This window comes from Sinocyclocheilus rhinocerous, unplaced genomic scaffold (assembly GCF_001515625.1).
Source record: "Sinocyclocheilus rhinocerous isolate Xijiao unplaced genomic scaffold, SAMN03320098_v1.1 scaffold3460, whole genome shotgun sequence".
In the NCBI taxonomy this organism is placed as follows: domain Eukaryota; kingdom Metazoa; phylum Chordata; class Actinopteri; order Cypriniformes; family Cyprinidae; genus Sinocyclocheilus; species Sinocyclocheilus rhinocerous.
This window is the reverse complement of record NW_015643581.1, coordinates 46924-70745: the sequence shown is the minus strand read 5'-3', so window position 1 is coordinate 70745 and position 23822 is coordinate 46924. Positions and strand designations below refer to the sequence as shown.

At 36.5% G+C, this 23822-nt stretch overlaps 2 protein-coding genes across 3 annotated transcripts in view; both read right to left on the bottom strand.

The window, feature by feature from the left end:
- The window catches only part of LOC107757434 (BDNF/NT-3 growth factors receptor-like), a 44945-nt gene extending 28413 nt beyond the window's left edge, over nucleotides 1-16532 (bottom strand). The window contains exons 1-12 of one of the 2 annotated variants that reach the window (XM_016574911.1): nucleotides 15944-16532; nucleotides 14454-14528; nucleotides 14296-14367; nucleotides 14125-14193; nucleotides 13576-13718; nucleotides 9190-9326; nucleotides 7432-7564; nucleotides 6158-6457; nucleotides 6025-6051; nucleotides 5684-5695; nucleotides 5559-5596; nucleotides 3843-3942 (exon numbers count right to left, since the gene is read on the bottom strand). In XM_016574911.1, coding sequence (XP_016430397.1) covers nucleotides 3843-3942; nucleotides 5559-5596; nucleotides 5684-5695; nucleotides 6025-6051; nucleotides 6158-6457; nucleotides 7432-7564; nucleotides 9190-9326; nucleotides 13576-13718; nucleotides 14125-14193; nucleotides 14296-14367; nucleotides 14454-14528; nucleotides 15944-16149 — 1312 coding nt within the window. In that variant the 5' untranslated portion in view covers nucleotides 16150-16532. The remainder of the gene's footprint in view (nucleotides 1-3842; nucleotides 3943-5558; nucleotides 5597-5683; nucleotides 5696-6024; nucleotides 6052-6157; nucleotides 6458-7431; nucleotides 7565-9189; nucleotides 9327-13575; nucleotides 13719-14124; nucleotides 14194-14295; nucleotides 14368-14453; nucleotides 14529-15943) is intronic. The other variant, XM_016574912.1, reaches the window with a different exon arrangement.
- A 4462-nt stretch (nucleotides 16533-20994) lies between these two features.
- LOC107757433 (recQ-mediated genome instability protein 1-like) lies at nucleotides 20995-22170 on the bottom strand. Its single transcript, XM_016574908.1, has one exon. It carries the CDS (start codon nucleotides 22141-22143, stop codon nucleotides 21172-21174), a length of 972 nt encoding a protein of 323 aa, XP_016430394.1. The 5' UTR covers nucleotides 22144-22170; the 3' UTR covers nucleotides 20995-21171.
- Between the last annotated feature and the right edge of the window lie 1652 nt (nucleotides 22171-23822).

Here is a 23822-nt window from a genome sequence, read left to right as displayed (position 1 = left end):
TAACCGGAGAAAAGACAGCACTGGATCTCTCAGTAATAAAGACATCTTGAAGCAGACAAGGGTTTACAGAATAAACTTGCCTGTATGTGAAACTGGCATATTCATATTCATATTCATAGTGTTGCGTTTTCACCAAACAATCCTTCTTAAATACCTGCATTTACTGCTACAAATATATAACTGTAACACGTACATTTATGCGTGATGTGCATGTCACACAAGTGAATGTGTGTGCGTGTGTGTGTGTGTGTGTGTGTGTGTGTGATCTCAGCTAATGGTGATTCATGCTCTGTGAGAATGATTCATCGTTGGAACAGAGTAACTATGACGCTTGTAACTATGGCAACAGTGCATGTGGTGGGAAGGCAGGTCCACCCCCAAGCTCTTCACACACACACACACACACACGCTTGAAGAGCCGATGCACTCTGAATGACAGACAGAAGTTGCCGTTCAGTAATGACAGTTTTTATAGCGCTCAATCAGGGCTTATTCTGTTCGTCTTAAAGAGTTCAACAAAATGAGCCGTTTAACCCTTTCCTGACCAACATACCACTAGCAATATAATGACATTTGAAATGAATGAAAAATAATGAAAAAAGGCATATCATATATTACAGTGCCCGTTACACATAATACATGTTATTAATATAGTAATTATTAAAATGTACAATTACAAGCAGATCCACAAATGTAACTTTAGTTATATGTTGTAATTACTTAGTAATTACCATGTAATCACATAGTAATATGAATGCTAGGGGAATGTTTTGATCATGTAACATGTAGAAGAATAATTACAGGCAAACTAAATATAAGTTACAATCAATCGACAGCATTTGTGGCGTAATGTTGATTACTCAAAAATAATTCTGACTCACTGCTTGTTTTCTTAAAAAAATAAATGTTTATGTTATGTTCAGGCACTTTGACTTCAGTGTTGTTGTTGTTGCTGTTGTTAACAAAATTTATTTATTTATGCAATTGAAACCAATCTGAAATAAAAACTAAATATAAATATGAGATGGAAAAACTTAAATAAAAAAAAAACTCAAACAATGGAAATGAATTAAAAGTACTAAAAGTACAACTGAAATAAAAATTAAAGCTAAACAGAAATATTAAATCAAACTAATAAAAATGACTTAATTATTTTAAGTTAAAACCTAAAACGTTGCTACCGTATTTTTTACGGTAAAATTCCGGCAACCACAGCTGCCGGTTTTTTACCGTAAATTTTACAGAATTTTTTTAATAGTGTATATGTGAAAAACAGTGTGTTTTTAACTTTTTTCCGATGCAAAGCCTTGCCCTAAAGACTTCTATTATACAGTAAATACATTATTATAACATTATTACATATTATAACATGTTCTTGGTCAGTTAAAGTTGAGTTCAAAGTACTTTGAAGGAAGCGCCTGCAGGAACATTCCTATAAAAAGCTTCTCGTCTGATGGTGGAGTGAGGAGAATTGTGGGATAGTGGTTGACGTGCATCTTTAGTTTGTTAACCAAAGGCCACGATTCCAGGACTGATGATACTTCTGACCTTGACAAGCTTTATTGATTTTTTTGATTCGTCCAAACCAGAGAAAACCGATACCTGGCCTCTGAATCATTGATAAGCAGAAGGTTGCTGACTCTCTCTCTCTCTCTATCTCACAGCTCTCTGCATCTTTGCAGACAGCCTCACTTCCTGAACCTGAGGGCTACAATTTCACCTCCTTCCATTCCCACTCCACTTCCTCTCATCTCTCTTTTCTATACACTACTGTGAGACACTGCATTTGTGTGTGCATCTACAGTGGAAACACACTGGAAATCTGGGATCAAAAATCTAGAACGTTTTCACTCAAACTGTGATTCTTATGATGTCATTTTAATGTAGAAGAATGCTAAATAGGAGCATTGAAAGCACGATTAGAACCAAAACAATATAGACATGTAGCACGAAACCTTCATATAGGTAAGTAATCGTGTATTTTGTCCTTGTGGACAACCAAGGAGGCACTTTCACACACTCAAGACCACTGTGCGAAAATAAGCCCCTCAGGACGTCTAACTCGACACTTCCTCTCAGAGAAACCACAAAAACCATCACACGCTCTCACTCAGTCCAACTGACTAGCAAGCTGTCAGGAGCCAAGACAAACGCAAACACTCGTTCAAGTGAAAAAAAAAGACCAGCCGGCTTAACGTTCAAGCGTCAAAATGAAAATCTGCTGCAGAGGTTAATTAGTAAATTACAGAGAAAGTGCGGAGATTATTTGCTAAAGCAAGCAGCACTATTACTACTGCTCAGAGTTAGAGATTTGAACAAATCCCTAAAGATGTGCACACATTTAATGATGTTCGGCGAAATCCCAGACTGCCCTCCTCCGAAAAACAACTTCTATGTGCAGACAGCTTATTATCACCTATACTTACAGTACACTGTTGTAAAAATAACGGCAGTGTCGTATTGTGTGTCGTCATGAAACGACGTGTGACTGTCATTGCTGTCATCTGTCAAATGTGGATTCGTTTAAAGGGTTAGTTCACCCCCTGTAGCGAATCCATGTGTTTTTGTAAGAAAAATATCCATATTTCAAACGTAATAAACACTTTTCTCTCACTTCCGCTGACTGTCATACACTGAAGGCGTTCCAGCGGATGACGCAGCACGTATGCGCAGCGCGCGCACCTCTGAGGTATGCTAGTCTCGCGAGTTTGTTTATAGGAGCAAAGGAAGCAAAGTTTCCTTACTTCAGCAAAGGAAAACCAGTCTCGAAATCCTCCAACATTTTTCTTTGCAAATTCTCGGTTTGTACTTCTAATTCATGACCCGCATTTTGTTTTGTTCTTTCTCCGCATTCGTCACTAATCACGCAACGCATACAGGTGCATCTCAATAAATTAGAATGTCGTGGAAAAGTTCATTTATTTCAGTAATTCAACTCAAATTGTAAAACTCGTGTATTAAATAAATTCAATGCACACAGACTGAAGTAGTTTAAGTCTTTGGTTCTTTTAATTGTGATGATTTTGGCTCACATTTAACAAAAACCCACCAATTCACTATCTCAACAAATTAGAATATGGTGACATGCCAATCAGCTAATCAACTCAAAACACCTGCAAAGGTTTCCTGAGCCTTCAAAATGGTCTCTCAGTTTGGTTCACTAGGCTACACAATCATGGGGAAGACTGCTGATCTGACAGTTGTCCAGAAGACAGTCATTGACACCCTTCACAAGGAGGGTAAGCCACAAACATTCATTGCCAAAGAAGCTGGCTGTTCACAGAGTGCTCAAAACAACCACTCAAAACACCCTAGCAACCACATAGAGATAGAACAGAAACTTCTCAGAGCACCTTAAGCACTGTACAGCAATGGTTTGGCAACTAGCATTGCGACAGCAACAACTGCACTTTCATAATTTTCTCAAGAAAATGGATATATCTTCTAAACAAAAACACTCAATGAAACAGTCACCCCTCCATAACACAATCTACATGTTTATTCCCTATGAGAAGTCATTTAGTCAAGACGCATGGCACAAACCATTGGCAGAGACAAATGAGAATGAACGAAAACACTTTAGTAGTCATCTATAGTCAATAAAGGTGATTCAATATTAGTGTGCACTTTAATATTCTTTATATGAGAAACACATGTTATAGTAGATTAGGTGTGCATTAGTAATTAGTAGAGCTCATTAGAGTCGAAGCACAGCCTTCCTTTAGCATTCCTCTTTATCACAAAAGAAAACCCACTTATTCTGCCCAGAACAATGTGTCTTTCCAGAGCTACAGTCCGTAATGAAGCTTTGGCAGAGCCGCGTAGAGCTGAGAGGTACTTACCTTTGATTCCAAACTTTGAGTTGCGTCCAAACTTCAGAATGACGAGCATCAAGATGAAGCCTGTGAATGTGATCGCCGCAATTCCCACGACCACGTACACCTACGAGCAGAATGAAGAGTCTTCAACCAGCATTCAAAGCTTCAAGCACAGTTGGGAGAAAAAATGTTTTTCTTACACAAGTCATTTAGTTTATGGGTTTTCAGAGTTTACTGTGCTAAAAACTGATTGGGCATCTAGAGGTCACAAACATATGGCTTAATAAATACAAAGTTTGTCATGAAAGTCTAGATGGCGCTGGCCAATAGGTTCTAACTCAATCTGATAATAATCATGTCTATTCACATGGAGCAGCTGATTGGTTTCTTTCGCATCAGCAGTCAATGAGCTGCTCAGCACTCAAATACTCGACTAATGCTTGCTGTAGCAGTTGCAGCTTGCTTCAGGTCCCTCCACCTCCCCAGCTCCACCTGTATAGATCTGCTACGGGGTGATTTCATGTATGTTACTGTATATATGGGAGTTATTTCATGAGCAGCAGCAATATTTCTACATGCTCACAGCAGCATGTCTGTGAATGTATTGGCAGTAGCACGTCTCGAAGCAGATCTATTCCGCCAAGACCAAACACAATACAATTGGCATGTATATGCTACATGCTAAACTCACAGAGAGTTGTCATGACAGAAATCTCTTACTACATTGTAAAAAAAGCAACTTATTTTTCAGTTTACCAAATACAATAAGAAACTTAATTTTCTACATAAAAACCCATGTCAGACCAACAGAATTCCCCCAAATTGCCCCAAATAGTCAAACACAGTTTCTGAATAAAGAATTTCATACTGCTGAAATGTTAAAGGTTTGTGAGTTCCCAGAATGCACTGCAGCATGAGTAAAATAATAAGAATAAATGCTGTTTGCTGACTTTATTTAAACATCTTGTTTTGTAATTATTGTTAGTTATTTGTTGTGTTGTAAAGAGCTCATCTTTCTACATTTGTTGATTGTCACCATTCTTGAGGTTTGTGCGACTATATATATATATATATATATACACACACACACACACACACACAGAAATTAAAACAATAAATCAACTTATTGTGTTACTAACTGAAAATTTGATGAACAACTACTTAAATTAGGCATTTTTTTTTATTTTGTGAACGAAATAAATTCAAATTGACAAAACAATGTAGGGTCGCTTAGTATAATCATTAAGACAACATTGAGAAGACTTAAAAATCTGAATGCATCATGTTGCCTTACCTTTTAATTTTATGATCCATTTTTATAAGTGTGATGTAATGAAATTTATTAAAAGCTCAGATTGTGAATTTTGATGAAATACATTTGAAGCTGTTGTAAAACGATGATAAACGTACTCCACTGAACACACATTTTATATCAATGTGGCAAGACGCTCCATTGTTTGCCAAACACAAACAGCCTAATGGACTTTAATCCAATTATTAATATTAATAAAAGTAACTATTTAAACGTCATTTGTCATATTGCTGTCATTTTATAAGAGGAATGAGCTACTTGAGAGTGTGTGTAATAATGATTTTGCCCCGGTTTATGGGTTTTAGGCACTCCCCTTTGCATTGTGTATAAAATCATACTACATACAACCGTAACAGACATGTTATATTATTAATTTTGACGCAAGAAAAACTCAACAGAAACTACACAAATAACTGAATTTTACTCACAGCGACTTTGTCCTCAGGCGGTCCAAGAGGAGTGTCATCTGTTAGTACGAGAGGAAACACTAAGATACATGTGCTTTTAGACTACAGATCTATAATGTGCATGTTCATGTGTGTTTTGTTCATACCTGTAGTGGGATCTCACACACAAAAAGAGAAACAGAAGAAGAAGAAACTTTTTAATGAATTATTCTTGTAATAAAGACTTAATAACATTATAATAATACATGTATTACTTAATAAATGACTAACTATGGAAGGCTAACCCAAAAATGAACATTTTGTTAACAACACCTAACTTGATTAAAACCCATATGCCTTTTTTTTTGCATGGAACACAAGAAATAAGTCTTATGGGTTTAAAATGGCAAATAAATGATATCAAAATCTACATTTCTGGTCAACTATGACTATGATCATTATTGACATTATTCTATAATTTGATGATGAACTCTTAAAAGAGACTCACCATAATACAGTGGATCAGTAACTGATTCTGATGGATAAACATGGAAAAGGAAACAAACAATGCAACTTTTCAGACACTGTAGTCACATTTACTGTAATTGTTTTGATTTGGTTGCATGCAAATTTCAGCTTACCGTTCCAAGGCTCGTGCATGAAATGCGCAAATACTGCCTTGCGGTCCTCTCCGTATGCATTACTGGCCAGCAGTGAGTATTTTCCATTGTTGATGTGTGTGGGACTGTCCAGGTGTAAGCAGCCGTGGTACCCGCCCTCTGAGTAATCGTGGATCATGGTGCGGATAAAGGGACCCTCCTCCACGGGTTTGCCATTTAATAACCAGCTCAGTTTAGGCTCTGGGTTGCCCGACACGCTGAAGGGAATGCACCAGTGGTGGTCTGAGACTGCATCCATCAGCTTGCTGATTACAGGTGGAACTGGCATCCCAAATAAATGCCACAGATAAACACACAGAATAAATGGCATACAAGCATTAATAATAGTAAAACAATAATGCATTTCAATAAGAAGTATTCAACTTGAAATGCATTATTTGAGGAACTTCTTGTTGCTAATGAATTGATTAAAATGAATATAACAGAAAACAGGATTTTTAGCTCTATTAAAGTCAAATAAATAAATAAATGAATAATAAAATAATAAATAAAATAAAATAAAAATACAGTCCGCTCAGAACATTTACTGAAAATAAGCTCCAAAAATGCCCCAAAAAGACTGCACAATTTTACATATCATCAACAACAGTCTTATAAAAGTACAAATTGTCCTGACAAAATTCTGAATTTTTGCTTAATGAAACTCATGTGGATTTACACTACTGTTCAAAGTCGTAAGATAGATTTATTTATGTATTTATCAATTTAAAATAAATTAATACTAATCAAGGATGCATTAAATTGATCAAAAGTGACAGTAAATATATTTATAATGTTATAAAAAGTTTTCAATTTCAAATAAATGTTGTTCTTTTTATCTATCTATTCATCAAAGAATCCTGAAAAAAACATATCATGGTTTCCACAAAAATATTAAACTGTTTTCACTGATAGTAATCATGTTTCATGAGCTGCAAATCAGCATATTAGAATGATTTCTGAAGGATCGTGTGATACTGAAGACTGGAGAAAAATTCAGCTTTGATCACAGGAATAAATTGCATTTTACAATAATACTCATATGGAAAACAATTATTTTAAATCGCAATAATATTTCATGATATTCCGTTTTTTACTGTATTTTTAATCAAACAAATGCAGCCTTGGTGAACATAAGAGACCTCTTTCAAAAACAATAAGTGTGTATAAAAAAATAAATCAAATGTATAAATGTGATTTCCCGTATAAATGAGTAGTTATGCCAGTCTTATGCAATAATTCTCTTGGTAACTTACACAATATGTCCAGATCCACAGAGGCCTCAGCCTCTCCCACCATGTTTTCAGACCTGCAGGTGATTTTGCATCCGTTGTCCAGGGAAGAGACATTCATGAGTCTGAGCTTTAACATCTGATCTGAGCGCTCGTGCTGTGGGTGTGAGTTACAGCAATGTCAATGTCATTTCTATTTAAAGCCTACATGCAATCCAACTCCTCCCTATTTACAGATACTTATAGCCTTATTGTGCACAATTAATTTTTGCATGCTACTCCAAAGAAAAAAATACTTGTCTTTAATCAAAATGCAATCATTTGCTACTCCTCTGAAATGACTTTCTTTTTCCGTTGGCGTCACTTAGGCGGACGACCATTTGGACGATGTTAACCAACAGCTATTCACGCATTGTTGTTTTTGTGAATATCCAGTTACGCCACATTAAGAAAATGGTTTGCAAATGACTTTTTATATTAACTTTAAGGTTTTTGTGCCCTGTTCCATAAATCAAAGCCTTAAAATCTGTTAAAATCAACAAAAATGCCATATTTCACTTATTATAAATGTGATAAAATAATTACAAGCTATTTTCTCAGTAAAACTCTAAAGCAAATGTCACATAATAAGAAAGGCATTAACAATGCATAACTTTCACAATGAATCATCAAAATGTCTAAGGGCTGAAAAAAGCTAGTTCCCTAATGATACACTCAGAAACCTTGTCAACATGTCATTGCAGGTATGTTGACTACCTCTTGCAACAAATCTGGCAAGACATCGCAAACTTATTTCTGCTATATTCATTTGTTGTAGAGAAAATAAATTGTGTGGCTATTCACGGTCTGTATGGAAGCTTGTCTCTGCCATTTTATCTCACAATTCAGACTTTTTCTTGACATTTCGAAATTTCTTTGCAATTGAAATCTAAATCTCGCAAATCAGGCTTTTTTTCCTCAGAGCTCTAAGTTTATATCTCACAATTATTATTTTTTTTGCTTCTGACATGGAATAAAACATGTAAAAAGATAGTTGCAACATTTGCGTTTATATCTCACAGTTCTGCCTTTATTCCTCAGAATTGTAAGAAATTCTAAAGAAAAAAGTTGGAACTACGAGAAAATAAGTCAGAATTTTGAGATTGAAATTTTGAAATTCAGAACCACAAGAAAAAATTCTGAATTGTGCGATATAAACTCCCAATTTGGATAAAAAAAAATAAATGATACTAAATATAAGGTACATTTAAATAAACAAATTTTGTTGACTAACTTTCAGCAAAATTTGTTTATTTAAATGTAGCTAAAATAAATTGATTGCAACCACTTACCGTAAAAAAGTTAGTAAATTCAATGAATCTTTTTTTCAGTGTGATAGATATAAACTCAGAACTTCTTTTTTTTTTTTCCGCAATTCTGACTTTTCTTCTCTGAATTCTGAATTGACATCTCGCAATTGTTTTATTTTTATTTTTTTTTGCGATGGAATAAACTGCAACTTTTTCTCTCACAATTAAGACTTTTCCCCCCTTTTTCTTCTCAGAATTGGCAGTTCATACCTCACAACTCTGCGTTTATATCTTGCAATTATTTTTATTATATTATATATATATTATATTATTTATAATATTTATTAGTTTATATCTCCCAATTAAGATTTCTTTTCTCAGAATTGAAAACAGGAGAATCAGAATGAAAAAAAAAAACTGCAAGAGCCACTTAAAATGACAACTTAATTGTAAATCTGAAACTTTGTAAATCTGAGATGAGGGTTAGAATTACCTCGTACGCTGAATTTAATTTGCAGGTGGTCCAGTTCAGAGTCGGTGTGGGCGTTCCTGAGGTGTTGCACACCAGCGTCACATTTAACCCTTTCCGCATGGTCACTTTAGTGGGTTTCAGAGTCACAGTGGGGAGAACTAGAAAGAAAACACACCACAAACCAGTTCATACACTAATTAACAATCAAGAAAAAAAAAACTCTCGTTCTTAATAACTACCATTGTCTCGTTGGTTTTATTTAAAAAAATATCTAAAGGTCCTCAATACATATGTGGTTTGAAATCAATTAAAATCTGATTTTCCAGAAGTAGTTTTTGTTCCATGCACATTGGGACACAATGTGCATGGAATGACATAAATGGCACATTATTATGCATATCTGCATATGTGTCTGATGGGTTGTATTTCTTGGCCTCACGCTGTTGATTACATCCTTACTACAGCAAACATGCAAATATACACCATAAATATACATATACCGGATATTGACCGGACTGCCTGAACAAACAGATCTGATCTATCTATAACAGTATATTATATTGTTTTGAATGACTTAAGACAATTATTCTTATTATCAGCCATTTTCAGAGTATATTTAAAGTGACACTGAGATATGTATTTGATATTTTAGCTCAGAAACTGAATCGCTTTAAATAATATATGAATACATTTGACATTTTTTAACATTTTACATCATTTTTGTGATCTATGTATATTCTATAATCTATAATCTATAATTCTATAATCTATCTGTATTCTATTTCATTATATTATATTGTTTTGAAAGAATTACAGAAATCTCTCATTTTATTTCTTATTTTCAGGGTATATTTAAAGTGACACTGACATTTGATCTTTTAGTTCAGAAATGCAATCCCTTTTAAAGAAATCTAATGAAAGTAAATTAATTTCAACATAAATACATTTTACAATTTTTTTGCAAATCATTTTACAAACTGTTAAAAAAAAATCCTTTTTGTGATTTATATTCAGAATCCTGCTGTATTATTATATTATATTACTGAATTAAAAGACTTTTAAATTGTGTTCTAATTTTATTTCTTATTTAGACTGACACTGAAGTGTACAACATGTTTCATATTTTAGCTCAGAAGTCAGATCTCTTGTGCTTCTCCGCCTGCATCACAGGAATGCCGTTCTCGCGGGAGCTCCCGCTAAATTCAAGGCCAAAGAGTGCAGACAGCTCTGACCGGCTCTGTCATGAACAGACAGCCAAATCAGATCTCTATCTCTAGCTGCTCCCAGGCTGCGTGTCCCATGGCATCGCTTGCTTCTGCAGGAAACTGCAGGTCATGCAGCTTTGATAATTTCATAAGAATCATGTATGGTTTCTTATGATCTTAATCTTGGAGTAAGATGTAGATGAGTTTGTGTCTTTATTGGAACAGAATTGGAGAAATGTAGCATTCTATATTGCGCGATAAGTCGATATATTGATTATTGCGACAGGCCTTCTTCCCAATAATCCAAAAGCAATTGACATGGCTCAAGTCCATCAATTAACATTGTGAAGTGAAAAGCTGCTTGTTTCAAAGAAACCAATCCATCATTAAGATGCTTTAACTTTTGCTTCTGGACAAAATCCGTAAATCCATAATCCATAATAATGCTTCCTCCAGTCAAAAGGTCCATCTCCTTGTCCTGTCACATCAAAATCCACCCACATATTTGTTTAAAACTGTTTTGGGTTGTTTTTGCTTGAAAACAGAGCTTAACCTGTTTTTCTCTCTTGATTCAGACGAGATGACTTTGGATTAAAGGTGGGGTAGGTGATTTCTGGTAGCCAATGTTGACATTTGAAATCACCAAAACAACCACGCCCCTACCCCAAAAGGGTCTCACTCCTATTTTGATAGCTCCACCCCACACATACGTATGCAACCCAGGCAACGATTAGTTCTCTGAAACAAAGCAAAACCAATGTTACTCACCTATCGAGAAGAAACAAAGCAACCTCGGCGTCCGATCGCAGGCCTTCCGCTCCATGAGTTCTCTCCAGCGTTGGGAAGCTGATCCGAAATGTACACGGGTCCTGCTTCTTGCCTTAAGCCTTCTTTTGTTCTGCAGACATTTTCCTCTTTTGTTTTTTATCCGCCATCTCTTTCTTTCTGTCGTCGCTCGGCTCGCAAATGTCCGTCCTGTGCACTGAGCGCTCTCTCCTCCACATCATGAGTAGACACGCCCCTTACTGCTGATTGGCTACAAGTTTGTTTTGCTACTCTGCGAAAAATCAGTTTTCTAAAGCGCTTTTGAAAAATCGCTTACCCCACCTTTAAGGACTTGTATATTAGCTGTAGGTAACAATTTTAAGTTAAAACTTAATGTAATGATGGATTCTTTCTTACAAACACGCAGCTTTTGGCTTCTCAAGATGTTAAGTGATGGACTGGAGTCGTGTGGATTACTGTGATGTTTTTGTCAGCTGTTTGGACTCTCTTTCTGACGGCACCCATTCACTGTGCAGAGGATCCACTGCTGAGCAAGTGACGTAATGCTACATTTCTTCAAATCTGTTCCAATAAGGAAACAAAGTCTTGTACATATTGGCAGGCCTTAGGGCGAATACATTTTAAACTCATTTTCATTGTTGGGTGAACTACTCCTTTAAAGGGATAGTTCACCAAAAAAACTAAAATTCTGTCATCTTTTTTCTAGTTTAAACCGCACTGGCAAAAAATCTCTCATCTAGTCCCTCTAGATGGTAAATTGAAACGATTCACTGGAGCAGCTCATTTTCTTTCATGGTACAAAAACCAAAAAAAATGCAAAAGAAAGATAGCGATTGGCCACAGGCCAGCAGACGCTCAGTGCTAAATGTCTCAGTGTTTTTGCATTCTGGGGATCCCCCCGTCTGTCTCTATTTTTCCCTTTTCCTCCCTCGCTCTCTTGTCCTCTCTTCCTCCCTCGAGGGTCTTCTGCTGTGGTATTGCTTAAAATAGGCCTGGCTGGAGGCTGATCTTTGGATCAATAATTATCCGCGTCTCAAGCCGCAGTCATAAAACTACAGCCTGGACAAATCACATCTTACCAAACAAACCTAAACTTCAGTCTTAAATATTAGATGAGTAAAACCATAACAAGTTTCCTTTAAAATATGCTGATTCTTAGTTATCCAGGCCATAGTACATTGTTCTGTTAAGTCTTTCTAGTCAGTTGCTTCATCACTGAAATGCATCTAGTTGACAACTAGTTTTGACAGATTAAATTCATGGTATAGCTTGAACAGATTTGGTATTATTAACTAAACTAAAACTTATTAACCGAAACTAATATTAAAAACGTTTTCATTAACTGAAATAAAGCAGAAAAAATATTTAAATATAAGATGAAAATCTAAAAAAAAAAAAAAAAAAAAGAATTAGAAATGTTGCCTTGGCATCTAACTGAAATAAAATAAGTTTAAATAAAAAAAAACTTAAAATAAATAAAACCAAATATAAAATAAATACATATTTTTAAATAACACAACTGACAAAGCACATACAAAAACTAAATAAAAACTAAATATCTACAAATAAATAATACAAATATTATATAAATAAAATGGTAACGCTTGGTCCCAGTATAGGGACCAATTCTCACTATTAACTAGTTGCTTATTAGCATGCCTATTATTAGCATATTGACTGTTTAGTAGTGCTTATAAAGCACATATTCTGCATTTTCTACATCCCTAACCCTACCCAATACCTAAACTTAACAACTACCTTACTAACTATTAATAAGCAGCAAATTAGGAGTTTATTGAGTCAAAAGTTGTAGTTATTGGTTTGTTAATAGTGAGAATTGGCCCTTAAAATAAATCGATATTAAAATAACACTGATAAACACACATGAAACCCTCATATATATGTAAAAGATACATAAATATGTTTATTATTATTATTTAACTCCTTCCCTCAGGTCTATTTCAAGTGTGATTGTTTGTTTGTTTTTCACCAAAACAGACACAATTGAATTTTTCCTGACTATTTTTGACCCTCTCTCACCTTTTCAAATTAAACACAGCATTTGCTGCGGCCATTTAAAAATGTGAATGTAATGCACGTCACTGTGAAATAGGATACAACACTGCGCTGCACTTGTTTACAAGCTATGGGTTAATGCTGGTTCCAGTAATGTTGGTTACAATATCTATAGAACTTTGTAACAGGCTCACAAAACAATCTGTGGTGCAATTTGCTGTAAACACTGTTAAATGATCTGAAATGATCAGGGGTCTTGTTAAAACTAAACTTCAGGATCCTTCAGAACTATATACAGAGCAACAGCACTAGAAAGTACAAGGTTTGACACAACATTTGCTCATGTTACTCATTTATCTTTAGTTAACGGGCCTCTATCTTCATCTTTTCTTTCTCATACCACAGTTCGGCAGTGTGAGTGTAGACAGCGCTGTCCTCTTTCCTCCCTCCTCCACACACAGCAGGTCCTCGGCCTCCTCTCCTCTCCACTGCTTCAGCCACACATTTTCACATATGCACTGCAAAGGATTGCCTGCCAGCAACCTGCAACACACAAAGACACGCGTTTAGCATGACAGTGAAGCATGCAGTACAAAAACACTCACCAAGAGCACAAATAACTCTACATGTAACCTGATAGCACTACATTATCATCAGCATATATCATTACAGTGTACATGAATATATTCCGGTTTCTCGGACGATATTTTTGAGAATGTCAGTAGTACTATTGATTGCAAAAATTCCCAAATTGATCAACAACCTTGCAAATGCAATCAAATATTTTTGAATAAATGCTACTTTTCAATGCTTTTTATGTAAAATAAATGTTTAATAGTATATTGTGTTCAAGCATTATTTGCTGCATTCATTGTTTTTCTATTAGCAAAAACAAAGCCAACCAAAAATAACCACATTCTGTAATATATCTTCAATAAAAGAGACTCACAGGTATGAAATGTTTAAATGGCGAAACGTCCTCCAGGATAGATTAGACAGAATATTCTCTTTGAGATTCCTGTAAAAGAACACAACGATCAGCACTGACAAAAGCATGTAACAAAACATATTAAATTTGATTCAACTTTTAATCCAGCTTCGCCACAACCAAAGCACTCACAGATATTGTAGTTTGGGGTTGCTCTGAAAGGCCTGCCTGGAAATATATGCCAGCCTGGTGTTTGTTACAGTTCTGCAGGACAAACACAAACACGGATGTCAGAAATGTCCATCTCATGACGTAAAGAACGTAAAAGCTGTTCCACGTTTTATACTCACAAGTTTCTGAGGTTGCGATACGAGTCGAGATCTTTTTCATTAATGGATTTGAAGCTGCTTTGATTTGCAATGTATCTGTAAGCAGCAACAAGAACAATCTCGCTAAAAGAGTCGTCGAGGGTAAATTCCAACACAAAAAAATACTTAATCTTTTAATTGAATTAATTCATTATTTGATCCATGGTGTGTAGTAAACAATCTAAATCATTTTGGTAACACTTTACAATAAGGTTCCACAAGTTAATGTTAGTTCATGCATTAACTAACATGAATGAACAATACATTTATTACAGTATCTTTGTTAATGTTACAGTCATTGTTAGTTCATGCTAATCCACAGTGCATTAACTAATGTTAACAAGCACAACTGTTGATTTTAACAATGTAGTAAATGCTGAAACTAACATTAACTTAGATTAATAAATGATGTAGTAAGTATTGTTCATTCTTACTTCATGTAAACTAAAGCAGTTAACTAATGTTAACTAATGAACATTATGTATAATACATTGTCATTTTTTTTTAAGATAGAAGTGTAACAATGTTCCTGTTCTGCTGGCCTAAATTTAAACAAATGCACTTAAGCTCTAGTGTGATTTAAACAGCAACTGATTTCAAAATACCTCATTAAAGTCAATCAAAATGACAGACTGATTCATAGCTTTTGTGTAAAACAGTCAACATAAGAGAAGCAGCACTGCAGCAGTTATAACTGAGTAATAATTAAGTGTACTTATAAATGTGACCCTGGACAACACAACTAGTCATAATGGTCAGGGTTTTTTTTATTTATGCATTATCTGAAAGCTGAATAAATAAGCTTTCCATTTATGTATTTGTTAGGATAGGACAGGGGTGTCCAAACTCGGTCCTGGAGGGCCGGTGCCCAGAAGAGTTTAGCTCCAACCCCAATTAAACACACCTGAACCAGCTAATCAAGCTCTTACTAGGCATACTAGAAACTTAAAGGAAGGTGTGTTGAGGCAAGTTGGAGCTAAACTCTGCAGGACACTGGCCCTCCAGGACCGAGATTGGGCACCTGGGATAGGACAATATTTGGCCGAGGTACAACTATTTGAAAATCTGGAATCTGAGGGTGCAAAAAATCAAAATATTGAGAAAATCGCCTTTAAAGTTGTCCAAATGAAGTTCTCAGCAATGCATACTGCTAATCAGAAATTAAGTTTTGATATATTTACTGTGGGAAATTGACAAAATATCTCCATGGAACATGATCTTTACTTAATAGCCTAATGATTTTGGTATAAAACAGAAAAATCGATCATTTTGACCCATACAGTATATTGTTGGCTATTGCTACAAATATACCCGTGCTACTTATGACTGGTTTTGTGCTCCAGGGTCACATACTTTGGCACAATAGCCTAATTCAAGTCCGATAACCGGATACATCAAGCAATTGCGCACAAAGCAGTTAATTGAATGACACAACATGCATCATCTTCTGTGACCTCTTCTTCACAACTTACATGTCTGTGATGTTCTCCATCTCTGCCTCGGACTGTAGCATGGGAAAAGCCATAATGCTGCGCTCCGCATCCACGCACGAGATCCGCGCGCCGGTGCACGTGCACAGCTCCGGACAAGCGGCACCGGGCCTCCAGAGCGCGAGCAGCATCAGAACCCAACCGGACCCCCAGCCCGCCATGCCGAAGCCCCCCGACAGCAGGCTCATCCCTGGGTCCTCGCCTCCAGATTTAAGACCCCTGAAATCCAACGCGCGGAGAGAGCGCAAAACACACGCGCCCGCGTCGACCTTGTCTCGCGTTTCTGTCTACGTGAAGTGTCTGTATTCCTCTCCTCCTCTCGTCTGCGTTTGCCTCGCTCTGCCTAAGATGAATGACCGAGATGCTGGCGTTAAATGACGCGTCCGTTGAGCTCACATAAGACGCGCTCTTGGGAAGCGCGAGTGCTGGAGTGAGGGAGCGCGATCGTTGGATGATGCGCAGCGCGTCTGAGGGGAGGAGACGAGGAGAGGAGATCATTCAAACGCTTTATTGATTATTGACAACGTGTAGCAGCATCCTTACACCCATCAAGACTTAAGACCTTAAGGCGCATGAATTATGGATAATTCGCATGTTGTGGTTTCGTTATCAGTGTAAATCAGGGTTGTCGTTTCATCTTCTTACAGGCGTGTTTCTCAGATTATGGTAATGTCAGTCATTAATGAGCGAAGCGCTAGACGTGTGTAGTTTACGCACAGCACTAGTTGTGTTTCGTTCGTGGATGAATCGTTTTGAATGAATCTTTAAATGAACGTATTGTTCTCGTGTCTTCTGTGCACTGACTCATAGTTCTCTTTCTCTTTGCAGCGCGTCTTCTGAAGCACGAGCAAATTCGAGTGCGAGTCTATGGCGTTCAGTCTGATTCACAACAAGGGAAAAACATAATAGGGGTGGAAGAATTATGTGGAAAAACGACTATAAACAATTAAAATGGCGCAAGAGCGTTACTGGAATTCATAATGGATTTTAGTTAGGCTACTAGCTGTTTTATTAGGCCTATTACTACTACTACTACTAATAATAATAAGAATAACATTATTATTTTATGTATAGCTTTTTTATTATTTTATATATAGCTTCATAAAAGTCACGTAGGCCTACAAAACTGATATGTCAGCAGGTCTAGATAGGCTATCTCAAGACCAATTTGCACGTATTTTACGAGGTGGCTTGTAGGACCTCACTCATTCGATTTATTACGATTTGTCTAGACCCCAGTGACAGGTTTAGGGGCGGTGTTAGGCGTTGGTCATTCGTACGAATTCATACGAATTAGGGAACTCGTCAAATACATAAAATTTAGCAAAAATCGTACCAAATCGTACGAGTGAGGTCGAGTGACGAATTAGGCACCTCGTAAATAATTTATGCATGAATTGTGGTGAGATCGGGAAGATATCGGGCATCAGCGGAGGCATCGGCGCTTCAAACCGCGTTTTTGATAAACATAGCGATCATCAGTCACGTGAACAAGCACCTTATTGCCTACGACTTTGGGCTTTGTCAGCCATTTAGGCCTCTTCACACCAAGAACGATAACTAAAAGATAACTAAAACGATAACTATCAGCCCACACCAACGCACGATAACATTATGTGTATTATAAGAGCGAGTCTGTTGTCTGCCATTTTAAATGATCCAGCTCTTTAAAGCAGGATGGATTCTTATTGAAAAAAAGGGTAGGCTATTTATTTATTTATTTTAAAGGGGATAGTTAAAGTTCACCCAAAAAATGAAAATGTTGTCATCAATTACTCATCCTCATGTTGTTCCAAATAGTTGCTGGTAGACAGTGACTTCCATAATATGACCCCCACATATATATATTTGTTCAGCAGAAGAAAATCATTTGGGTTTGGAACAACATGGTGAGTAAGCTAAATTATGACATTTTTCATTTTTGGGTGAACTATCACTTTAACTGTAGGTGAGCAGAAAATCAGGGCTAGTTGATTTGTAGACCAGCAAATTTTAATAAAGGATCTTAAGATGTATTTTGTTCACATGGTCAGTCATTTCTAATGAATCGAATGATGACTTTTAGGCTGATGATACATGGGGCAACCTTTTGAGCAATTTTACAGTCTCTGCACTGGCTACCTATTAAGTTGCAAAAAAGGCCTCTAACACTAGCTTGCTCTATTCTTTTTCTATTCTGTTTTCTTTTTATTTATTATATGATTTAAAAAAAAAACTTGCTACATGTAGGCCTACTGCATTAAGCTAACTGAGACTTGTCATGGCACTTGCATATCATTGCTCTTTTGTTGGTTTTGATTGCTTCCATGGTCCTCATTTGTAAGTCGCTTGGGATAAAAGCATCTGCTAAATGACTAAACGTAAATGTAAATGTTAATAGAGTTCATCGTCTGTTTGATTACGTCTTTAATTGATTTTTCCGTACATTTCTGCCAAATGTAGAAAGTCACCACTGATAAGCTATTACTAAATATTGTAGAAACTTAATTTTCTGTAAAGTTGCTTTGCAACGATTTGTATCGTGAAAAGCGCTATACAAATAAACTTGAATTGAATTGAACATTTCTCAAAAAGTTGCCCTGTGTATCTCACTCATAACACAAAAGGCCACTCACTTGTCGTCGCCACCTAGAGTGAGTGAGCGACTCCTTTTTAGTGTTGGGTCGTTCTTGAACGATTCGTTCGTTTTGAACGAATCTTTAATGTGACTCGGGAAGAACGAGTCGTCTCGGGGAGTGATTCGTTCAGTCGCGCATGCGCAACATCCTATAGGTTCTGTACTGGAATTAGTCAAGTAGTTCACCTGGTTCGAGTCTTCGGGTTTGAGTCGTTCGTTCATCACGTGACAGCCCCATAAGCTTTAACCAATGCAGTCTGAGCCGGAAAGAGAATTGATTAGTTCATCTCTCGAGTCTTCGGGTTTGAGTCGTTCGTTCATCACGTGACAGCCCCATAAACCCAAACCCGAAGACTTGTCAGATAAGAGGTGAGGTGGGAGTCTCGTGAAGGGGCCATTTACTGCACACTCAGTTAATGACACTCATGTATCTTTAGACCAGGACCATAAAGATAAAGCTGTAGAATCTATAGGATTAAGGCCAAGACTAGGCTACTATATGCTTGAATTTAACTGATGGAGTATGAGATTACAAAAGACAAGACTTCATAATGAAAGCCTGCCTAGTCAACATATTGCATTCTGGTCTTGAAGTGTTCAGACTCTTTTTCTGTGCATTTTTTTTCCTTTTATACCTTTATGTAAACAGCAGGAAGAATAGCCTATATGGGAATTTAGCTAGTTCATTAAAGGGTCTGTTTGGCATGTTCTCGCTTACAATTGATGGTTTGCATTTTACACAGCAATTGCATTCCACTTCTGCCATCTATTGGTGCCCGTTGTTATTTGTTTTAATGCCCTCTGTGTATGTGATGCTGCTTGCCCAAGTAACCAAAACTGTTATTGTTTCTTATATTTAGGATGATCATTTGCAAACCCACAGCCCTTAGTATTAAATCTCGCCACATATGGCATTTGTGCTATAGACATGAATTATGGTGTAAAGTACAGTAACATACTGCACAAAGCCTGACTAGAATATTTTTTCTTATTAAATGTTTTTATCCGCTAAAAAAAAAGAAAAAGAAAAGTCAACAACCAACATATACAAGTCCTCTTTTACACAATTAACGATTAAAATAATAGACACTACCAGGCACAGTAACAAAAACGTGTAATTTGCTAAATTAGGTATAGGCCTACATTTAAGTTATATATACTGACACATTTTATACCCTGATTGTTTTTAAATAATTTTAATGCATACATTATACCCTCAGTTCAGTCAACATGGAATCTTGGTCATTCGCCTGATGCTAGCATGTCCCTGGAAACATGAGTTTGAAGAAAATAAATAATTTCAACAGGCACTGTTTTTATGATCACCCTGCTGATCAAAACCAAGACCAGCCTCCTAAACCTGCTGATGGAAGACCAGCGAAAGACCAGTCAACAGCTCAGGCTGTTTTTCACATTCATTCATTCATTCATTTTTTTTTTCTTTTCTAGCAGGTCAGACAGAGATAATGATCTATTCAATAAAAGAAGTAAATGCAAAGCTTACCCACCAAAAAAATTAAAAAATAAATGTGTGTGTGTATATATATATGTGTATGCATGTATATTTATGTATGTATATATATATATATATAGATATAGTCTCTGTCAATAGGAAATATCAGCTTACATTTCCAAACTATTTGCCATAAATTGTTATAATCAGTGAGAGTCTGACCACAGACTAAATCCAGAAGAACTGTGGCAACGTCTCCAAGATGCTTCAAGAAACCTACCTGCAAAGCTACCTGGGAAACTAAGTGCACCGAGGGCAAAAACTGCTTTAAACACAAAGGATGCTCACACCAAATGTTGATTTATGTGGAGCACTGGCTGTTGTCAGACTAAAATCGCACTGGATTATTACAATTAATGGCAAAATGAATGTTTGGAAATGTAAACTGATATTTCCTACTGACACACTACAGCAAAAGATAGAGATAACTGACTTAAAACCATTTTTAGCTGGTGAAAATACTAGTGCTCTAATAATTTTGGCCACCACTGTATGTTTGTATATAACAACAAATAAAAAACATACAATAGATTCAAATTACACAAGATGTTTAACATTTACATTTAAAAATTCAAAAACTTTTCTGTAATGAACTAATTAAACAAGTCGTAAAGATTTCCAACTGCACCATCTTACAAGTACTAACTCCAATCATACGGCGTACTGGGGAGAAGTATTATTTATCTGAGAATTTTTTATTTTTTTTTACTTCTCAGAACACATAGAAACCACATAGCAATCACCCACAGTTTCTTCAGAAACTGTAAAAATTAAAATTGTTCTAAGGAAAAACAAAAATCTAGTGAGGTTTAAATGACCTTTTTACATTTATTAAATCGCATTCAAAGACATGCAAATATAAAAACAACAAAAATCAAACAAAACAAAACTATTTACAAAAATAGAACACAGTGGATTCTGAAATGTAACGGATATGAGTGAAGTGCATTATAAGCCGTTTTCTTCAGACTGAGAGAACCAAAACGAGTTACTCTACTAAAATATCAAAGAAACCACTGACTGGATCAGCACTAACACTGTCAGATTAGGTTAAAAGAGAGTCCAGAGAATAAGTACGGCTTAGTTCCTCCTCTCTTTCACTCTTTTCTGTATCTCGGAGCATTCCTTGTCAGAGAGCGGACTGGCACACAACACAACTCCTCTGCCCGTCTGATCCACCTGCACGCTCATCATACAGCACATATCCACCAGCTCTCTTTGACAATGCTGAATCCCGCTGTCCACCTCACCGCGTCTCGCCAGGTCTTTCCGTAGCACTCGAGCCTCTGGTGCCGTGTAGCCGATGAGTTTGGAGAGCATGGCGTCGGACAGATCCACATCCAAGTACCCGGTTCCATCTGATATGGTGGCCCCGAGTTGCCACACGCCACTACTACTGCGCAAATTTCCTTTGAGTGTAACAATGAAAGCTTGTAGTCGTAAAGTCTGAACTTTGGCGGGCGGCCAGTGGCCAGCCTGTAGCATGCAGAGGTACGGTGGAGTAGGTGCCTCTCGTTCGAAACCAGAAGATCCAGCTGTGTTGGTAGAGGAACTTGTAATAGATGTACGAGGAACTTCATTGAAGATTCGGCTTTGGTTGGTGGTGCCAAGCAGAGTTTTAGAGCGAAAAGTCTGGCTTGGTTCTTCAGTTTTGGGTTGGTTGGGTAAGTTTGCTTCAGGCTCCTCAACTGTGTTTGTAGAGGAACTAGCAACAGATGCGTCATGTACTTCATTCAAGTTTCTGCTGTTAAGAGTAGTTCTAGAGCGAAAACTTAAAAGTCTTGGTTCTTTAATTTTGGGCTGGATTGCATCAGGTTTGCATTCTGAATCGATCGGGCACATCACACTCTCCAGCTCTTCTAATGGGATGTCATCAAAGTCCTCGGGAACATCGTCCACCACATTTTGTGGAAAATCGTCAAAATTGTCTGGAATGCTTCTGAAGTCATCATCTGGAATTTCATCCATATCCCAGTCGTCTTCTCTGGAAATGGGCGTTGCTTGAGGACGGGGTTGCGACTGATGTGGTCTGAAGGAAGTTTCTGAAGCCATGCTGTTGTAGCCGCTGTCAGCTACCTGATGATCGTCTGGGGAATTTTGGAAATATTCCAAGTTTGAAACTTACCAGGAATTTATGGGAATTAATTGGAAATTTGGGGAAATTTATAAAACTATTATATACAAACATAAATATAAACATTTTGTTTGATCATAGGCTCTAATACAATACTCTAAATCTAAATCTAATACTAATACAAATTTTAAAAATGACATTTTTTGATTTTTTGGGGGGAATCTGTGATGCTTTTTTACAATCGTCAAAAAAAGAGAAAAGATTCTGACCCCAAACTTTTGAAAGGTAGTGTATTGTTAAAAAAGGATTTCTATTTTAAATAAACGGTTTTGTTTTTCTTCTTTTTTTTTTTTACTCTTTATTAATCAAAGAATCCTGAAAAAAGAATCACAGGTAAAAAAAAATAAATTAAACAGCACAACCGTTTCCAAAATTGATTATAAATAAGTAAATAAATCAGCTTTGCATCACAGAAAAACATTATTTTTTAAAGTATATTAAAACAGAAAACCATTATTTTAAATTGTAATACCAGTAATACCGTGCAATATTACGGTTTTGTTCTGTATTTTTGATCAAATAAATGAAGGCTTGATGAGCAAAAGATATGCAATGTTTAAAACATTAAAATAGTAATGGATTGCTTCTGTTGTCCTCATTTGTAAGTCGCTTTGGATAAAAGCGTCTAAATAAATAAATGTGTGTAATTTTTACACTTTTTCAAATAAAAAGCATACCATACAATTTGTAACTTATTACATTGTATTACACTACACAATACTGTTTAGCATTGTTGGGTAAATTACTCTCAAAAAGTAATTAATTACTAGCTACTAATTACATCTTCAACAGTGTAACTAGATAGTAAAGTTCGTAGACAAACTTTAAGTTGACTTGAAAAAGCCTAGCCAGAAAGTTTGTAAAAGTTTTAAAAGCTGGAAGTTTGAAGGTTTTCAGTTTGAAGTAGTTTGAAATACTTAAAATAGTTTTAAAGTTTGAATGTTTTGAAGGCAATACAATCTATCAGAAGAACAGACATAGAAAAACAGATCGCTAGGGTACGTGGGGTGGCTTCTAGGGTACTCAAGGTGGTTGCTAGGGTGTTTCTAGGGTACCTGGGGTAGTTGCTAAGGTATTGCTATGTGGTTGCTAGGGTACTTGGGGCGGGTGCTAGGCTGTTGCTCTACAGTTGCTTAGGTGCCCGGATTGGTTGCAAGGGTGCTGCTATGCGGTTGCTAGGGTATTTAGGGTGGTTGCTAAGAGGTTGCTATGCAGTTGCTTTTAGGTGACTAGAGGGGATTGTGTGGGGGGGAGGGTCATTTTTAGACTTCTGTTCTGTTTTATTATTATCTCACCTAAATGCTTGTTCCAGTCTATGGTTTGTTCAGTCAGTGTATTTGTTTTTACAATGGTATAGCCTAATTTAGTTGCACAGTATATTACACACAGCACAAGGAAGTTTTAAACAATTTTTTGTATCTCACCAAGATGGACATTTTGATATTGTGTGTGCAGGATTTAAGAAATGATCAGTTCATGTTATGGAGGAAAGCATGGTGCATGTAGGGGGTGTGGCCTCAATAGCCCTGCAGTAAGTAGTGTGCATGTGATTGAGCAGTGTGTAGGGTAGAAATTAAACTGAAATTGCATTAAATCT

Bases quoted from the DNA above. Each gene is read 5' to 3' on its own strand.
- LOC107757433 (XM_016574908.1), bottom strand. From the start codon at position 22,143: ATGGCTTCAGAAACTTCCTTCAGACCACATCAGTCGCAACCCCGTCCT.